Source organism: Zootoca vivipara, chromosome 2, assembly GCF_965207765.1.
Source record: "Zootoca vivipara chromosome 2, rZooViv2.hap1.1, whole genome shotgun sequence".
Taxonomy (NCBI): Eukaryota; Metazoa; Chordata; class Lepidosauria; order Squamata; family Lacertidae; genus Zootoca; species Zootoca vivipara.
Window position 1 is genome coordinate 45083073 of NC_142584.1, and position 17046 is coordinate 45100118.

The 17046-nt window shown below is 41.4% G+C and overlaps 1 protein-coding gene across 14 annotated transcripts in view; it reads left to right on the top strand.

Annotated features, from left to right (window-relative positions):
- LOC118080205 (teneurin-2) overlaps window positions 1-17046 on the top strand; it is a 475640-nt gene that overhangs the window by 366042 nt on the left and 92552 nt on the right. For 11 of the 14 annotated variants that reach the window (XM_088661757.1, XM_088661752.1, XM_088661761.1 and 8 more), the window contains 2 exons: window positions 8082-8282; window positions 9139-9351. In XM_088661757.1, the coding sequence (XP_088517883.1) occupies window positions 8082-8282; window positions 9139-9351 (414 nt within the window). The remainder of the gene's footprint in view (window positions 1-8081; window positions 8283-9138; window positions 9352-17046) is intronic. The other 3 variants (XM_088661751.1, XM_088661756.1, XM_088661758.1) reach the window with 1 other exon arrangement.

A 17046-nucleotide genomic window follows, 5' to 3' on the forward strand; every position in this document is an offset into this window, starting at 1 on the left:
TGTAGGTCAGCATTTTTCCCCCGCTAGCTTTTTATTTCAGATATTCATCATAGTCATATCGTTCAAACAATTTACCTGAAATGGCCATGGCACCAAAATCAATATTTGTGATCTACAAATTTTGCTGCATAAACACTGTTGCTCTATTAAGTCTGCACACAAAAATGAAAATAGCTAACTTGTCAGGCTTCATTCAATGCAATTTGGGGTAGAAAGTGAGTGAAATTAACAAATTAGGTTAGGTTAACAGTGTTTTTCTTGTCACTTTCATGGCTGAGTCATTTTTCAATGGCATTTAACTTTGTAAGTGTAATTCTTGGCCCTGGAGGAGCTTACAGAACACATTGTCAGGGAAACTCCTTGACCTTCTTTTTTGTCCTTGTGGGAATAAATTACATTCACTCTCCCATTTTGTCAATCCATGGAGGCTTCATCACTAAATGAGTTCTAATGATCTGAGCTCTAAGGGGTGGCAGATTCTAAGTCTCATATTGTTAAGACAACTTTTGAGATGCACTGTCTAAGTATGATAGGCTCCACCCACAAATCCTTTCTGAATAATACTGGACATCCTTTTAAAAAGAAATGGGCTGTTATTCAGGGCCCTTTCTCACCCCCTGAGCCTGTAGCAACTAGTGCCTTTGTAGTCATAACTGCACCACTGCTCTGCCCACCCCTACACTGTCCCAGTAAACAGCAGTGGCATCACTATTGCTGGGTATTCCTGGTGTCTATTTTATGTGAACTAGCTATGGAGCCAGTAATCTGTAACATACATTTGCCTAGTACAGGAATAGTGAACCTATAACCCACCAAATGTTGCTGGACTACAATCACCACCATCCGTAACCATTGGCCATGCTGGCTGGGGTTGATGAGTACTGGAGTCCAACAACATAAGGGGAACTGCAAGTTCTCTACTTCTGGCCTAGTACAATGGGGAAAAGTGATTAGCTTAATTAATTCTGTGCCAATGAGGAGTGAGCCTTTTCTGTTCAAGTGACACAGACAGTGTGTGTGCTTCCAGATCGTCACTATTTTCAGGTGGGATTCAATAACATACCACCAAGTTCAGGTTATGCAATTCTAGTTCATTCATGGGTCTTGCGCAGCAATCCTACTTCCCCCAAAGATTAGGCTTCTTGCAATAAAGAAAGTGACTGGGGAAATGCAATGAAAGTGTGGGATAACAATTGCTTTGATGCAACATCATCTGACTTCCTCACAAACAAATCAGAATGAATGCTTGTTAAATACCCAACATCATCTAGCCTCCCTGTGAACAAATCAGAAAGAACAATCAATAAAGAGGTCATCTGGAGGGGATCTTGTATCCATTAATGAACTTTGATACGTTCTCTCTGACTTACTTGCATCTCATTCAAGGTAATTGGATGGTGAATGCTTTTCATTCCTTCTCCATTGCTGTCAAAGTTTGTTCACATTTAAAGGGGACGGCTCTCCTTTTGCATGCCAGGAAGCAGCTGTGACTGGGAGTGCTTTAGCTTAGTTTAGGCTAGTACAGCAACTAGCTCATAGTCACACATTTGAATTAGTTCCATTTAGACTGGATTATGGTAACACAGTCTAACTTCAGCTAGTCAAAAATGCTGCTGAAAGGGTTCTGGCTAGTGCTGGTTTCTTGGAGAGTATTACTTTACAGCTATATCAATAGCACTTAGTAGTCTATTTCCAGGTACAACTCAAAGTGGGAGGTATAAGTTTAAAGCCCTAAGCAAATCAACTTTGGACCATAATATTTAAAGAACCACCTCCCCCGCTTTCCCACATGAATCTGTGATAAACTGGTGATGCCCTTCTGCACACAGTCACTACTAGAGGGCCTTTTTCTGTTGTGACACTCAAAGCAGACAACCCTTCCCCAAATGATTTGTTCGCTTCTTCACAAGTGGTCTGTTGTTCAATGAATAAAACACCTCTTTTTCAGCAAATCTTTGGTCGGTCTGCTGCTTACATTTTTGTTCATTCATCTGCTACTTGTTTATTTGCTCTAGATGCTACTTGTAATTGATTGTTTAGATTGTAACTTTTTTCAGATGGTTTAATTTTCTTAGCTACGAGCAAATGTATACATCTTTGGAATCTATAAAACAAATTAATCTTAAAGGGGCAAACCTCTGGCTGGTATTCTTGCACTTTGACAATGCTAGAGAACCTCCTGATACACCTTTTGGCACTATGTATGTCCCTGATATCCTCAGTGGGATTAAGGATGCAATCCTACACATATATAGGACTAAGTCCCATAGAACTTTGGAGGAAACATTTATATGACTGTGCTGTAATTAAGTCCCACTGACAGCGAGTCTTACTTATGAGTAAACATGCATAGGCTCACACTGTGTGTCACCTTACGCTAAACCAGTATCTTTAGAATTTTGTTTTAAACAATCAAGGCTGCATACATTTAAAACATGCCTCCCCCCGCCCCAAGAATCCTAGGAACTGTAGTTTGTTAAAGGTACTCTGAAACTACTGTTCCCATCCTTCTATGGTGTGCATAGAACTCAAGTTTTTCTTTCATAAAGCAAAATGCCAGAAGATGATGAAAATGAGGGTTGGAATTTCTGTATTTTATTCTTAGCAAAACTTAGATGCTTCTAAAGGTGCATTGTTGTTATTATTTATTAGATTTAAAGACTGGCACAAGTGTGAATCCATAGTGGTAAAGGCACAATACAAATTAAAATTAACAAGGGATATTGACATAGTCAATGAGCCCAGCTGTGAACATTAAAAGTAAGAAAAGAAATCATGGGTCGCCATCTCTGTGTAAAAGTGACACATACAAAACCCATAATTTTCCAGTGCCTACTCTGCTTCAGCTTTCACTGAAAGAGACAAATTAATCAGATGAAGATAACCAAGAAAGAGAAGAAATACAGGTCGGGGCAGGAAATGAATAGATCATATTTTAATAAATTTAAATCAACATGGTCTGATGAAGTATACTTTTGGGTGCTGAGGGAATTAGCTGAAGAAATTGCAAAGCTATTAGCAATTATCTTTGAGGGCTCCTGGAAGTCAGGTGAAGGGAAGCTAGAGAGAAAAGGAAGGGTCAGGAATTATAGATCCGTTTGTCTTATTTCTGAAAAAGGTAAAATAAATGATGAAAAGATGAAAACCAGCTTGTGAGCAGATGGAAGGAAATGGGATGGCTGTTAGTGGCTGAAATGGATTGTTAAGCTCGTCATACTAAATAAATCTATGATGAAGATCCATGAGCCCAATAAGCCATACTACTTGCAGTTGCATACTGATGAAGTCCCGTTAGCTTCAACAGTTTATGGATTGTGGCCTCTAGTTTTTCTTTATTTCTTTCTTTCATGGGATAGCTGGTATAATGGGTGGATAGTATGTAGTCTAAACTCTTGATTTCATTTCATTAATTCTTTGTATGCAGTTGTACAGTATTGTTCTTTCAATCTAGAGGATGATGTACAATTGAAAGAAAAATGATCACTTCAGACCAGTGCTATATTTTTTTTAGGAAAAGAGGTGGTGGAACTCACAATGAACGCCTCCCATGTTCTCTTATAATGGCAATGGCACCCACCTGAGAGATGCCGGAACTCAGTTCTAGTGAGTTCCATATGAGAAAAAGTCCTTCTTCCTACTGTCTTAGAATGGATGTAGCTCTAAACTGAAAATATTCAGCATTTGCATGTTATATGAAAGACAAAGAGAACTTAAAACCTTAATCATTCTAAAAGGAATTGTTTTCAGCCACCATGGCAAAAGTATCTTCCTCCTGGACTAGAATACTTTCTGCATGCTAGTACAGTGGTACCTCGAGTTACAAACACCTCAGGTTACAAACGCTTCAGGTTACAAACTCCGCTAGGTAACCTGGAAGAGTTACCTTGAGTTGAGAACTTTGCCCCAGGATGAGAATGGAAATTGTGTGCCGGCGGCGCAGCAGCAGCAAGAGGCCCCATTAGCGAAAGCACACATCTAGTTAAGAACAGTTTCAGGTTAAGAATGGATCTTCGGGACAAATTAAGTTCGTAACTAGAGGTACCACTGTATGTCTGTTTCTACCCTCACAGCCTTCTCACATTTTCCCCCCTTCTCACCATCATCAACCATGCTTCAAACACCACGGACCATGGCAAAACAGGTGGCTCTTGAGGCCCTGCTTAAAGAAACAATATGATAATTGAAGATGTAGCTAGAGATTAGAAACTGACAGAATTATAACTTAGTACTCACAATACTCCTCGGAAATAGCAATGTTTTCTGTTTTTGTGTGGGGGCACAGGACACCACCAAATGGGTTGTCATCCTCCAATCACTCAAAGGCAGGAAAAGCATCATCGTTGTTGTTGTTGTTGTTTAGTCGTGTCCGACTCTTTGTGACCCCATGGACCAAAGCACGCCAGGCACTCCTGTCTTCCACTGCCTCCCTCAGTTTGGTCAGACACATGTTGGTAGCTTCAAGAACAAAGTCAAGCCATCTCGTCCTCTGTCGTCCCCTTCTCCATCATTACAGTACTCCAAAATGATCTTTAGAGTTGTCCTTCCCTTGGAGAGCCAGTTCATTTTTCCTGTCTCTCTTGAAAGGGATCTGATTTTGATGGTTCCCTTGTGGCCTTCTAATTCTGGTTCTGTGTATGTGTTCGAGTGCAGAGAATTTGGGTGCAGTGAAGAATATGTGTGTGATTACACACTTAGGGTAAAGTTATCATTTTCTCTCTTAATTCAGAACTCTCTTTGTCTGGGATTTCCCCCAGCCCCTGTACATTGGTGCTGATCTCCCTGAGGCATCACCTTCCCCTCAGCATCTGTATATGTTAGATTCCCTTGCTAATTAATTCATAGCTGATTTCCCCTTTACTATTTAATTAATTCTTACTTTATCCCTTCCCTATTGATCAGTTCTACAACTAATCATATATACCTTGACCTGATCAACCTCTAAACTCATCCCTTTCAAAATCCGTTGCCAGACTTTATACAAAATTTTCTGAGCTGCTGCTTACCGCCTGTTTAAAATCCTACCTAGCTGAGTCTCAACTTACTGGACCGATTATGCAGCAACATGACAAAAACATCAAACAAAAGGGCAGCCAAGTCCTCAGCCAAGACCAGAAGGACAAACAAAGTAGCTGGCATGCTGGACATGGCAGACCTAGAGGAGTAGAGATATGGCATGGCAACTGACACCTGCCATTTTCTGAGTGCTAAAGACACAAGTGGAGGTGCAGAATGGCCTGATAGGCCCTGTGGGAGTGATGGAAGGCACCAGAGCTGGGCAAAACCCAAACAGCCCCACAGTGGTGGTAGTGGCAGCAGGTCACATTGTCCCAAGAGGGCTAGTATGTCCTGCAGTAGCAGCAGTGGCAGACACTGTATTGAAATCTTTGAGACCCAGGTATGCTAGAATTTCCTAGACATTTTGGGTGGGATTCAAAGTAGTGCAAGTGCCCTGGTACACTCTAAATCTGTTCTAGTGTTCCCCCAACCCAGCGGAGCAGTTTTGGGAGTGAGGGCTTGTTGGGGAAGGAGAAGGGGAAAAGGTTCCATTGTGTGAGTGGGCCCTATTCTGTGCATGCAACAATTTGGAGGCTAGAAGGAAGCCAAGTCAAGCCTAGCACTAGTTCTTAATTACAAATTTCTTGTAATATCAAGCTGGAATGGAAAGAGTTTAAGAAGAGGAGCCAAAAGTGATTGGTCCCTCAGATGAACCAATGAAGAAACTCTGAAGTCCTATCATTCTGTCTGCTGTAGCCTGATTAAATGTGTGGTGCTAAATGGCAGTTAAAGGAGAAACGTGATAAAGCTTCTCTCAGCAGTGCGAATGGAAAGGCCTTCCAGTTCCGTCTTTCCCTTTACTGATGGAAAATGCTAAGATTTATTTTGGGGGAAAGCTTCACCCCACCCAGAAATGCATTTTGTGCCCTTATGTGTCCCTTCCTGGATCCCACCCCCACCCACCCCCGATGCTACCACTGTTCAACAGCCACACAGAATGATTCAAAGTGCAGAACTTAAGGGTGTGTGTTTTGTCTGCTTAGCAAACTTTTATATCAGTACAGTAATGCTGAAGGGGGCTTGGCAAGGTGGCATTTACTGGTATTTTTCGCAGAACTACTCAGTGCAGAATGGCAGGAGAAATTAAGGGAAAGGGGAATCCAAACCCCATCACAGGTAAAATAGCTGCTGGGATAAAATAGCTCACACTTTCAGATACAGATGCGCGTGTGGAAACAGGCAATTGTTACAAGTTCATCAAAGGTTGTGCTCTTGTTTGGCATGTTCATCAGGGATCTGATGTTTTCCTGATCAGCACGTTTAGTGGGATTGTTCAGTACTATTCTTCCCACCAAATCTGCCTCTCACCCACTTGAACATAACAGCACTGGTGTGAATGTATGGTACACTAGAGTCATTTGCAGAGCTGGAAAAAAAACGTGTTTCTATCAATATGGATATCTTGTGTTGACAACCTGGTTTATGCTGACTTAAGCATTCAGACTGACAGCTTAAATCAGGTAACAGAAAGAGAGCCTTTCCATCTATTGTAGCCTTTCCATCTCTTCTCAACAGGATAAAGCTTTTGTAAATTAGAGGGGTAATTACCGGTATTTTGAGAGATTCTACAGAAAAACACAAGGAATTATATTCTTAATGACTCTCAGTTACAGAAATTGCTATGTACAGGTTTGTGCTGTTGGAACATCTGCAGAATTAGAACTGAACTAGTGGAATTCAGCCCGTTTAAAAACGGGCGCTAGAACGCTGCTGTCCTGCAGCGCCAGCATGGGACGGAGCTTCGGAGGTCTCCGAAGCCCCGTCTCATGCGGGAGGTGCGTGGCGAGGCGGCGGGGGGGGGGAGAGAGAAGCACTTCTCCTGCCCCCCCCGCTGCGCACCTCCCGCATGAGACGGGGCTTCGGAGACCTTCTCCAAAACTCCGTCCCATGCCGGCACTGCGTGGTGAGGCGGCGGGGGGGGGGAGGAGCGCTTCTCTCCCCCCGCCGCCTCGCCGCGCACCTCCCGCATGAGACGGGGCTTCGGAGAAGGTCTCCGAAGCCCCGTCCCATGTAGGCGCTGCCTGGTGAGGCGGCGGGGGGGAGGAGCGCTTTCCCCCCCCACCTCGCCGCGCACCTCCCGCATGAGACGGGGCTTCGGAGAAGGTCTCCGAAGCCCCGTCCCATGTCGGCGCTGCGTGGTGAGGCGCAGGGGGGGGGGAGCGCTTCTCCCCCCCCGCCGCCTCACCGCGCACCTCCCGCATGAGACGGGGCTTCGGAGACCTTCTCCGAAACTCCGTCCCATGCCGGCGCTGCGTGCCGAGGCGGCGGGGGGGAGGAGCGCTTCTCCCCCCCCCCCACCGCCTCGCCGCGCACGCCAAGCCAGTCCCCGAGCCGAAGTGCGGCGCGGCGGGTGCTTTTCGCCGTTTGCCTCCCCCTTCGCTCCGGGAAGGCAAACGGCGAAAAGCCCCCGCCGCGCCGCACTTTGGCTTGGGGACTGGCTTGGCGGCGGCGGGAAAAAGAGGAGGAATTCCTCCTCTTCTTCCCGCCGCCACCAAGCCAAAGCCGGCTTCCCTCGGCGCCCGCTGCCGCTTCGGCCGAGGAGCTTCGGAGCGGCGGTTGGCGGAGCGGCGGTTGGCCGTTGTCCCTCCGTCCAATCCCTGTGTCTCTGGGGTACATGCGCAGTACCCCAGGGACACACGGGACATCTGGACGCAGGGACAACATGGACATTATTATATAGGATAAAAGCCACTTAGGTATTCCAATGTTTGGAATATTGTGGTTTTGTTTTCAAATTAGCCCTGCCTGCAACTTTGTTTTGATGATCTCCCCTTCCTTTGTTTTTCTGGCTAGATTCAGCTTTTGGAATTTCTTCCAGAGCAAGCAGAGTGACCTTTTTATATTTTCAGATTCCCAAAATAGATAGCCTAAAGAACAACTGCACGTGTTTGCTCTAGTTCATTGCAGCAAGGCGGAACCTGCTGAGCACAGATCCATCAAATTGTGTCAATTCAGACTGTACATTCTGTGCACTGACCTTTTTCACAGAGTGTTTGTTTTGTTTTTGGTTTTTTGTGTGTGTTTAGTTGATTGCTTGGATCCTTCCTGCTCCAACCATGGTGTCTGTGTAAATGGAGAGTGTCTCTGCAGCCCAGGCTGGGGAGGCTTAAATTGTGAACTTCCACGTGCCCAGTGCCCGGACCAGTGTAGTGGGCATGGCACATACCTCTCTGACACAGGCCTCTGTAACTGTGATCCCAACTGGATGGGTCCAGACTGCTCCGTTGGTAAGAAAAACATTTAATTTGTGCAATTTATTTTAGCCTTTTGAAATCTTAATAGTCAATGGTCCTTGACTACTCATTCAAGACAGTACAAATCAGTGATTCAGCTCAGTAACTCAACTGTTACAGTGACTGCTACACTTCTAAGGTAAGTTCAGACACCTGTATTGAAGCTCTCTTAATGATTTTGATGAGTCTGTGCTTCTCCCACACATGAAGGTATAGTATATGATGCATATTTTTTCATTCTAATTTACAAATACAATGTAATTTTGAAATTTAGTTCTTGCCCCACTATTCTCACTTTCTATTTTAAGGCAAAATATTGATTGTCCCCTCCTCACGTATCCATATGATCCTTGGTAACTAACATGATTCCATCCTACTTACTCTCACTCCTCAAAAGGTATCTGAATGATAACATAGCTGGCATATATTGCTGACACATAAGGTCAAAAGACAAAAGATTTGCACTTCCAATTTATTTCATTTTTGGAGGCTGTATTTTGTAGCATGGTCATGAAGAAGCACCCTGGCATCTAAATGTGGCAGTTCAGAGTACATCCAACATATTGGTGATTTAAAATTGTGCTCATTTTCTTAGGTATTAATTGGGGTGAATCTTGGAGCTAGGCTGGTTTACTCAGATGTCTGTAGCAGAAATTTCAGTTTGGCCTTCTCAGCAGAATTGCAAAGGCTTGAGTAGGTCGTAGCAACCATTTCATTTCCAAAGGTGTAGCCCTTCTGCATACCTTGCCAATGATAGTGCAAATCCGTAAGTCTGCCCTAAATCCAAGATGCTGCCAGTACCCATGACAATGCTTGCCAATAACTGAGTTCCTCTTTTTTCTCCCCCCAGAAGTGTGCTCTGTAGACTGTGGCACCCATGGTGTCTGCATTGGCGGAGCATGTCGCTGTGAAGAGGGCTGGACGGGGGTAGCCTGTGACCAACGTGTCTGCCATCCCCGCTGCACAGAGCATGGAACTTGTAAAGATGGGAAATGTGAATGCCGAGAGGGCTGGAATGGGGAGCACTGCACCATTGGTAGGCAAACGACAGCCACCGAAACAGGCACATATTGCTTTCTTTTCATAACTTGTAGAAACATAGTTACTATTGTGTATGGCAAAGGGCTGTCCCTTTATGGACTCTTATGCTTCCAGTTTTTAGTATTATTGTGGTCTTGGTTTTTTATGCTGACATTTGTATTTATGATTTGGTTCAGATGTGGGTTGTTTTATATTTTATAAATAATTAATTTTATAACTGCAGTTTTATAACTGTAGCAGTCATCAATTTCTATTGAAAAATATTTAGGTTATAAGTTTTTATACAGTGGAACCTCGGTTTACGCCTACCTCCGTTTATGAACACCTCCGTTTACGAATGCCGCAGACCCGGAAGTGTTTACATCCGGGTTCCGCGGCGCTCGGATGCGCAGAAGCGATCTGTGCAGTGCGTGTGTGCGCTGAAGCATGCCTTCGGCGCGCAAACACCTCCGCGGAACAGATTGCATTCGCAAACCGAGGTACCACTGTAAGCAAAAAAGCAAGCAAACAAACAAACAACACTAACTTTATTTCTGAAACCCCAAGTGGGAAAATGTTTTTCAAGTCAGTACTGAGTTAAATTGTGTACTGATGTAAACTAGGTTTCCACTAAATGATCTACTATTTATTCTATGTGGGTATTACCTACAAGATGAGATTTTCAACTAATTTTGTTTGTGTGTGTGTGTGTGTGTGTGTGTGTGTCCTTCCTTTTTCCACTTCCTGACCTGATGCTTTCTGTTTATTAAATATTCCATTCAAAACACATCACCACAATACCCATCAAGAGCAGGGGTCAAGTTGAGGGGGAACTGGATTCCCGTTGTTACAGAAATAGCTCCCTAGCATTTTCATGCGTTGTTCTGTGACAGTGGTCATGGTGTTTGCCTATAGACTGACACAGCATGGGAGAGCCGAGCCAATGCTACAGCATGCTGGTATACCCTTTCCAAACAGCATGCTACTCAGCACAGCTTTGGAATCATGCCGAGTGCCATGACTAACACAATTGCATCTCCACTGTGATATGTCAGCCTGGAAAGTAATAACAAACATATATCGCTTCAGATGTTTTTGACCATTTTGAATTTTAAACCTAAGTTACTTAATTTATCCATTCAAGATGTATGTTGTGCATGGAAAACCCAGATAGCTGCTGAGAGTTTACTTATGTTGTGTACAAAAGTAATACAAGACTGAGCACATCATTATTTGTAAACCTGGAAGAAAAAATTCTAGAATGTGTGCCTGTTTTCTTTTTTCCTGTGCCATTTATTTAGATAACAAATTCTTTTCAAAATGTCCAGGAGAATTAAAAACAAGCAGATATTCAATATTTCTTTTTTTTACATTTCTTTGGTGGGTGAATGAAACATTTTTAAAAAGGACAAAATTATAATTGAAATTATGATGGCAACTGGAGACTCTAAAAGGACAGCCCTATTACCAGTGACTTGTTTTTGTTTTAAACCAAAGTTATTTGGATGTGTTTGTCAGAATTTTATTTTATTTTTGTTAAGTGTCTTTTTTAAAAAGTCTCTTTGGGTAGCTAAACCTTTTGGGAAACACACTTAAATTAGAAAGAGAAATGACCATATATATATATATATATATATATATATATATATATATATATATATATCCTACACATATTTAAAGGTGATGCTAGCATACTTCTATAGCATACTTCTAACAGTTTATAAACATTGAATCAATATTCCCAAGCAGATGCAGGCTGGTTTTCTGTTTCTGTTTCTGTTTTGGCCTTATGCCCTTCTACAGCAACAGCAGCAGCATCTCTTCTTAATGTGGTTCATTTATTCCTATGGGTAAATTTCAAGACTAATTTCGGTTTATATGAATGTTGTGTCTAATCAATAATTGTTCCAAAAAGGTTTACCTTATTCCACTAACTTTGGGTTAACATCTTTATTCTTAAAAACGTCTTTATGTATTTTTTGTAACCTAAATGTCTTACAGTGTGCAATCCTATGCATATCTACTCAGAAGTAAGTCCGAATTAATTCAGTGAGACTTACCCTCAGGTAAGTGTGTATAGGACTGCAATCTTTGTTTGATGTTACTGTGCACCCAAAAGGATGAATGTATTTAGATTGCTCAGATATGGTTTGTTCTAGATAACACTTTTTATGCCTATTGGTTAATATTTCCAACTATAAAGGCTAAACTATTAAGAAAACATTTTAATTTGTTTTTCACAAGTGGGAGGGAAAAACAGCCACTTTTGAAGTACTATCAATGTGCACTGCCAGAGTCTTTCCTGCTAATAATTTCCAAAGCATTGTCAGATTTCAACTTCATTTTTCCAGTGTAAAATATTGACGCATAAGCACTCCTCTCAAACTTTGTAGGACTTAACGATTCATACAAAAACTGTAGCCTTATTATTGGTGAATAGAAAATATACTGAGAATGATGTGGCCTTATTATGCTTTAGGATTGGAGCTTACAGAATCTTAAAATGTTTACAAAATTAACTTGAACTTTTATCCTTGAGTTTCTATTTTTTTTCTTTTTCTTTTTTCAACAAATGAATCTCAGCATCCTCACTTCTTTTTACTTCAGTCCTGCCAGGAGCTACATGTACATAGAAGTAGACTTCCCCATAATTTTTCCAAGCTGATAAAGAAATGTGATTCCACATCCTGCCCCCCCTCCCCACATCACCCTCTTCCATATTTCCAAAACTTTCGCTGACAGTGGTGGTGCTAACAGTGGGCTTCACAGCAAGGAGGACCTTGAGGAATGCTGCCCTAGGTTCCCTCAGGGAATGTAGTTTACTTGGGGGGTCCTGGTGTCCAGAATGCAGCTGCAGAAGTGTTCTCAATAAAATTGAAGTCCCAACCCCTACAGTCCCCGATATGAATACTTCAACTGCCAGATTAATTTGAGTGTAAAGGGTGGGAAATGTAAATGCACATAGTCTTAGGTGGTAGCAAGCTTCTTAGGTGGTAGCAAGCTCAGTACAAGCAACGGAGAGGGTTTGGGCTCAGCTCATAATGGGCTGAGAATTCTGAAATACAGGAGATAATTTTTAACACAAACTCACCTATTCTGAACGTGGATCCTCACTACAGGTAAAAACAGTAATGTAGAACTACTGTAGAACATGCAGTGCAGTAATAATAATATATATATGTTGAAAATGATGTGTTTTCAATCTTAAGAGGTTAAGTGAATATATCTAACTGGAAAATTGGTAATGCAAAACCCTTATGCACCATTTTAAAAATGTACTCATGCCACTGATCTTCACTTAAACAGGCACAGTAGGTGGTGGCCTTATGTCAATGAAGTAGATCCCAGAGATCTTTCTATATGGCGTATTGCAACCACTATCCTATTCCTGCACCTGCTAACTCACAGAGAAAAACAGCTCCCTGCAGTGATAATGAAGGTCTGTGGTGTACTTATGAAGTGATTTACAATCATCGGATAAGGTTATAATGAAACCATAGAACAGAAATTACAACTGAGCAGCAACAAAAAGAAATATGCCAATGCAAAGTGAATTCTTGAACATATTACATGCTAAAATCTTACCATGAGAGTTTGGGGTATGTTTCTTTTTTGTTTCTTTTTTGTTATATGATTTGTTTGATGAGTTCAATGTGAAAACCAGAGGTGGTTGCTCTTTTGCTTAGATCATCCACTGCCCAGTTGTTATATATACAGAGCCCCATTAAATGTATTGTTGCTTTGTTAACCTCCGCTGAACCTAGATTTCAAACATAAATATGCTGCCTCATTGGACATCTCATGTGAATGGCATTTATTTTCACATGGCAAGAATGATTGTGCAGGAGTGCAGGAAAACATATCCCATAGATCTTAAAGGTAAAGGGACCCCTGACCATTAGGTCCAGTCGTGACCGACTCTGGGGTTGCGCGCTCATCTCGCATTATTGGCCGAGGGAGCCGGCGTATAGCTTCCAGGTCATGTGGCCAGCATGACAAAGCTGCTTCTGGCAAACCAGAGCAGCACATGGAAACGCCGTTTACCTTCCCGCTGTAGCGGTTCCTATTTATCTACTTGCATTTTGACGTGCTTTCGAACTGCTAGGTTGGCAGGAGCTGGGACCGAGCAACGGGAGCTCACCCCGTCACAGGGATTCGAACCGCCGACCTTCTGATCAGCAAGCCCTAGGCTCAGTGGTTTAACCACAGCGCCACCTGGGTCCCTTCCCATAGATCTTACAGAGCAGCAAATTTGTATCTCGCAGTGGTACTTCAGTGTTGAAGCTGATCATCACATCTGATGATGTTATTGAATTTTTTCAAGGAGGCCAGTGACATTGTGCCCCAGAAGTGATGAGGGCATACCTCAGCAACACATTTCTATGAACAGAGAAAAAGGGCCACCTAAAGGTTCATGACTAAGAATAGCCCTTAAGTCTGATATCTTGCTGAGGTGTGGGAGCTATTGGCTCGCAAATTATTGTGCCTTAAATTTGGGACCCAAGCCAGATTAATAAGTTTCATGCAACGTGATAGCTATGGTGAAAAAAATAGTTTTGCTGGATCCAAATAAAAATTTAAACAATGAGAGAACACATTTAAACAGGTTAGGTTTGTAAATGTGTTTTGCAAACCTGTGGGATACTGTTGACCCCTGATACCATTTTTGGTGATGTTAAGGAAAGTGGGTGATTTGCCTACCATAAAATAAACAAAATATTAGGGTGGGTGTTTTACCTTCTATGTTTCTTTCCCACATGAAATAAACAGAACAGATTCTGAGCTAAACATCTGTAGACATGACAAGTAACTAATTACTTTAAACAGCATTTGTTTGAGTCAGTGTGACCCTTAGCACCTTTATGTGCATTACGTCAAGAACCATAAGGCTAAAAACATTGATTTTTCACTTTTAAAAAATGAAGGGGTGATGAAACACCACATGGTTGAGGACTCTTGGAATACAGAGTTGTAGAAGACTTTACATAGAAGTCTTGTTAATGTTTTTGAGGGCTGCTGCGGTGTGTTTGATCCCACTTTTCAGTGAAGAGTTAAACTGAGCTTTACTCACATGTATAATATTTTTTAAAACAGCACACACTCAAATACATGTAATATTTGGTATTATATTTTATTCAACTGGATATTTCTGCGGCAAAAGCCCATGTAAAAGTGCTTCCATTTTTGACCCTATTCCTTGGCATGACAAAATAATAATATTGTACATTAGATTGTGACTATTGGTATTCACCACTAATCTTACTGTATAGAGCAGTAGATTGATAAGATCACCTTAAAACATTTGCCCTTTTAGGAATCATACAAACATTCTGCTTTTTCCAGGCCGAGGAAGCAGAAGGGGTGGAGAGTATTAGGGAAGGGGGAAAGAGTTGCAATCAAGAATATTGCTTGCATTTCATCTACTGTTATAGCTAAGTCAGTAATCAACTAATCTATGCCCAGTAGAACATTGTGTTGCCTTCCAGGACTGCTGGATAGTTTTGTCCCATTAGAATACTCTTTGTGTCAAAGATTTCTTTTTTTCTTACTGATTTCCTTAAAGTAATTACAATAGCAGCTTTAAAAAAGCAGAAACAATTTCCGCAAGAGATGGGATAAAATTTGAAGATAACAAAGAGGGAAATGTGCTACCTCTGACAAAAGCAAGCAATTCTGAAAAAGTGCTGGGGAGGAGAGGGTATCATATTCCTGTAGTTATTTCTAGCCCTTTCAGTCCAATCTATAAGAAAGTGAGAAAAGAGACATGACTAGATAAAGAATACAAATACCACCTTCTGCTTAATCAACAAAGTTTCTACAATAGAGATTTAAATGTATTCATCCAATGTGATCAGTACTACATTTTCTTTTGTGTGAGAGAACATATGACATTTGCCTAAATCAGGCATCCCCAAACTTCGGCCCTCCAGATGTTTTGGACTACAATTCCCATCTTCCCCAACCACTGGTCCTGTTAGCTAGGGGTCATGGGAGTTGTAGGCCAAAACATCTGGAGGGCCACAGTTTGGGGATGCCTGGCCTAAATCTATGTTGAAACAAACTTATAATGAAATAATATCCTAATTGCCAAGCCGTCTTCTCAGGCACACCTGAGTTTAGTAAAAGAAACTGTGGCTTTGCTAGCCAGGTGCAGTGAGTCCGAGGTGACCAGGGCCAGGGTATGGGAAGCAACAATAATGGCATGACAATGTCTTAGGATCAAAATGGCCACAATATTTCTTGTTCGCTGGTGCAGCAATCATTCTGCCTCTCCCCCCGCTCTGGCCTCCATGTGTGATAAGGCTATTGATGCTGTGGTGGTCTCATTGGCTGGTAACTGCGCACTAATAGGTCTTAGCACATTCATGTGCAGGTTTACTCAGAAATTATTCACATTGTGTTGAATAGAACTTACTCTCAAATAAGTATCAGTAATTTAGTGGAATTTTAAGTGTGCTTCATTTTTTGTAGCTTGCATCTACTTGGGTTACAATTTTGTTCTGTCCGCTGGTAGGGTAAAAACATAATTATATTCAGGCTTTATTGAGAATCAACAGTTGCTTGTTGTATGATCTTCTAGGAACAGATAAAACACAATTTCAATAGGAATATCAATTATCTCTCACTTAACTTGGCGCCTCTAGTCATGACTAGAAAATGCCACACAATGTTGCAATTTTTCCCCTTTCCATTTATTTATGTGCAAAACATACAACCTTATTCCTTCTCTGGGCCACTTTAAAAGGCAATCAGTGCACTTCTCAGCTGTGTACCTCTCAGCTGTGTCATGCAGGATTTCAAAGAGCTGCGTCCTGCAGATAGTTGTAAATAACTTCCTGACTTAAATAATACTATTTCTTTCCTATGTCTACATGGGCTATATTGATTTTTCTATCAATTCTGGAACTTTTATGAAGCCCCAGAAAGAAAAGAAAACTGAAATAGGATTGATCAAGCTGCTGATCTAACTGCTGAAAGGACAGAGCTGATTTTGCTGTCCTGAAGTGTACACTAGCCAACTGTTAATGTCCCAACAATGTGTTTTCTATGTTATTTTATACCCTGTAGTGTCAACCACCAGTTTCCGTTAGTGAAGGTATTACACGGTATTGCTGGAAACAAAATAACAGAGATATTTTAACTGTAGAGATAAACTCTGGTGGTAGTCAGGTGCTCACTATTGGAAGTCAAATAAAAAGTAGGGAGCTCCTTAAAAAGAAGAAAATCTCAGAGCCACGCATGAAAATGATTTGCAGAATTGGTCTATACATTATTATTTTATTGAGAAAATATAGCATCATACTTTTAATTCTTGAATGAAAAATCCAGAATATTCAGCTAACTATTGAGACTGAAATCATGCATTTCCAGACATCAGTTGCATATTGAAGTTGTATGTATATAGAAACTTGCAAATGATCTGGGTGATACTCTCTTGTAGAGCTCAGATGAAGCACACTCACTGAGGTCAGTGGAACTACTTGTAAGTAAACTTGCCAAGTTCCATCTTTATCTTTAAAAAAAAAAGTAAAGAAAAGTAAGAAAAATTATTTGTTAAATTGTTTAATAATAATAATAATTTATTTATACCCCGCCTATCTGGCTGGTTTTCCCCACCCACTCTGGGCAGCTTCTAACAAAAGATTAAAAATACATTAAAACATCAGTTATTAAAAACTTCCCTAAACAGGGCTGCCTTCAGGTGTCTTCTAAATATCAGATAGTTGTTTATTTATTT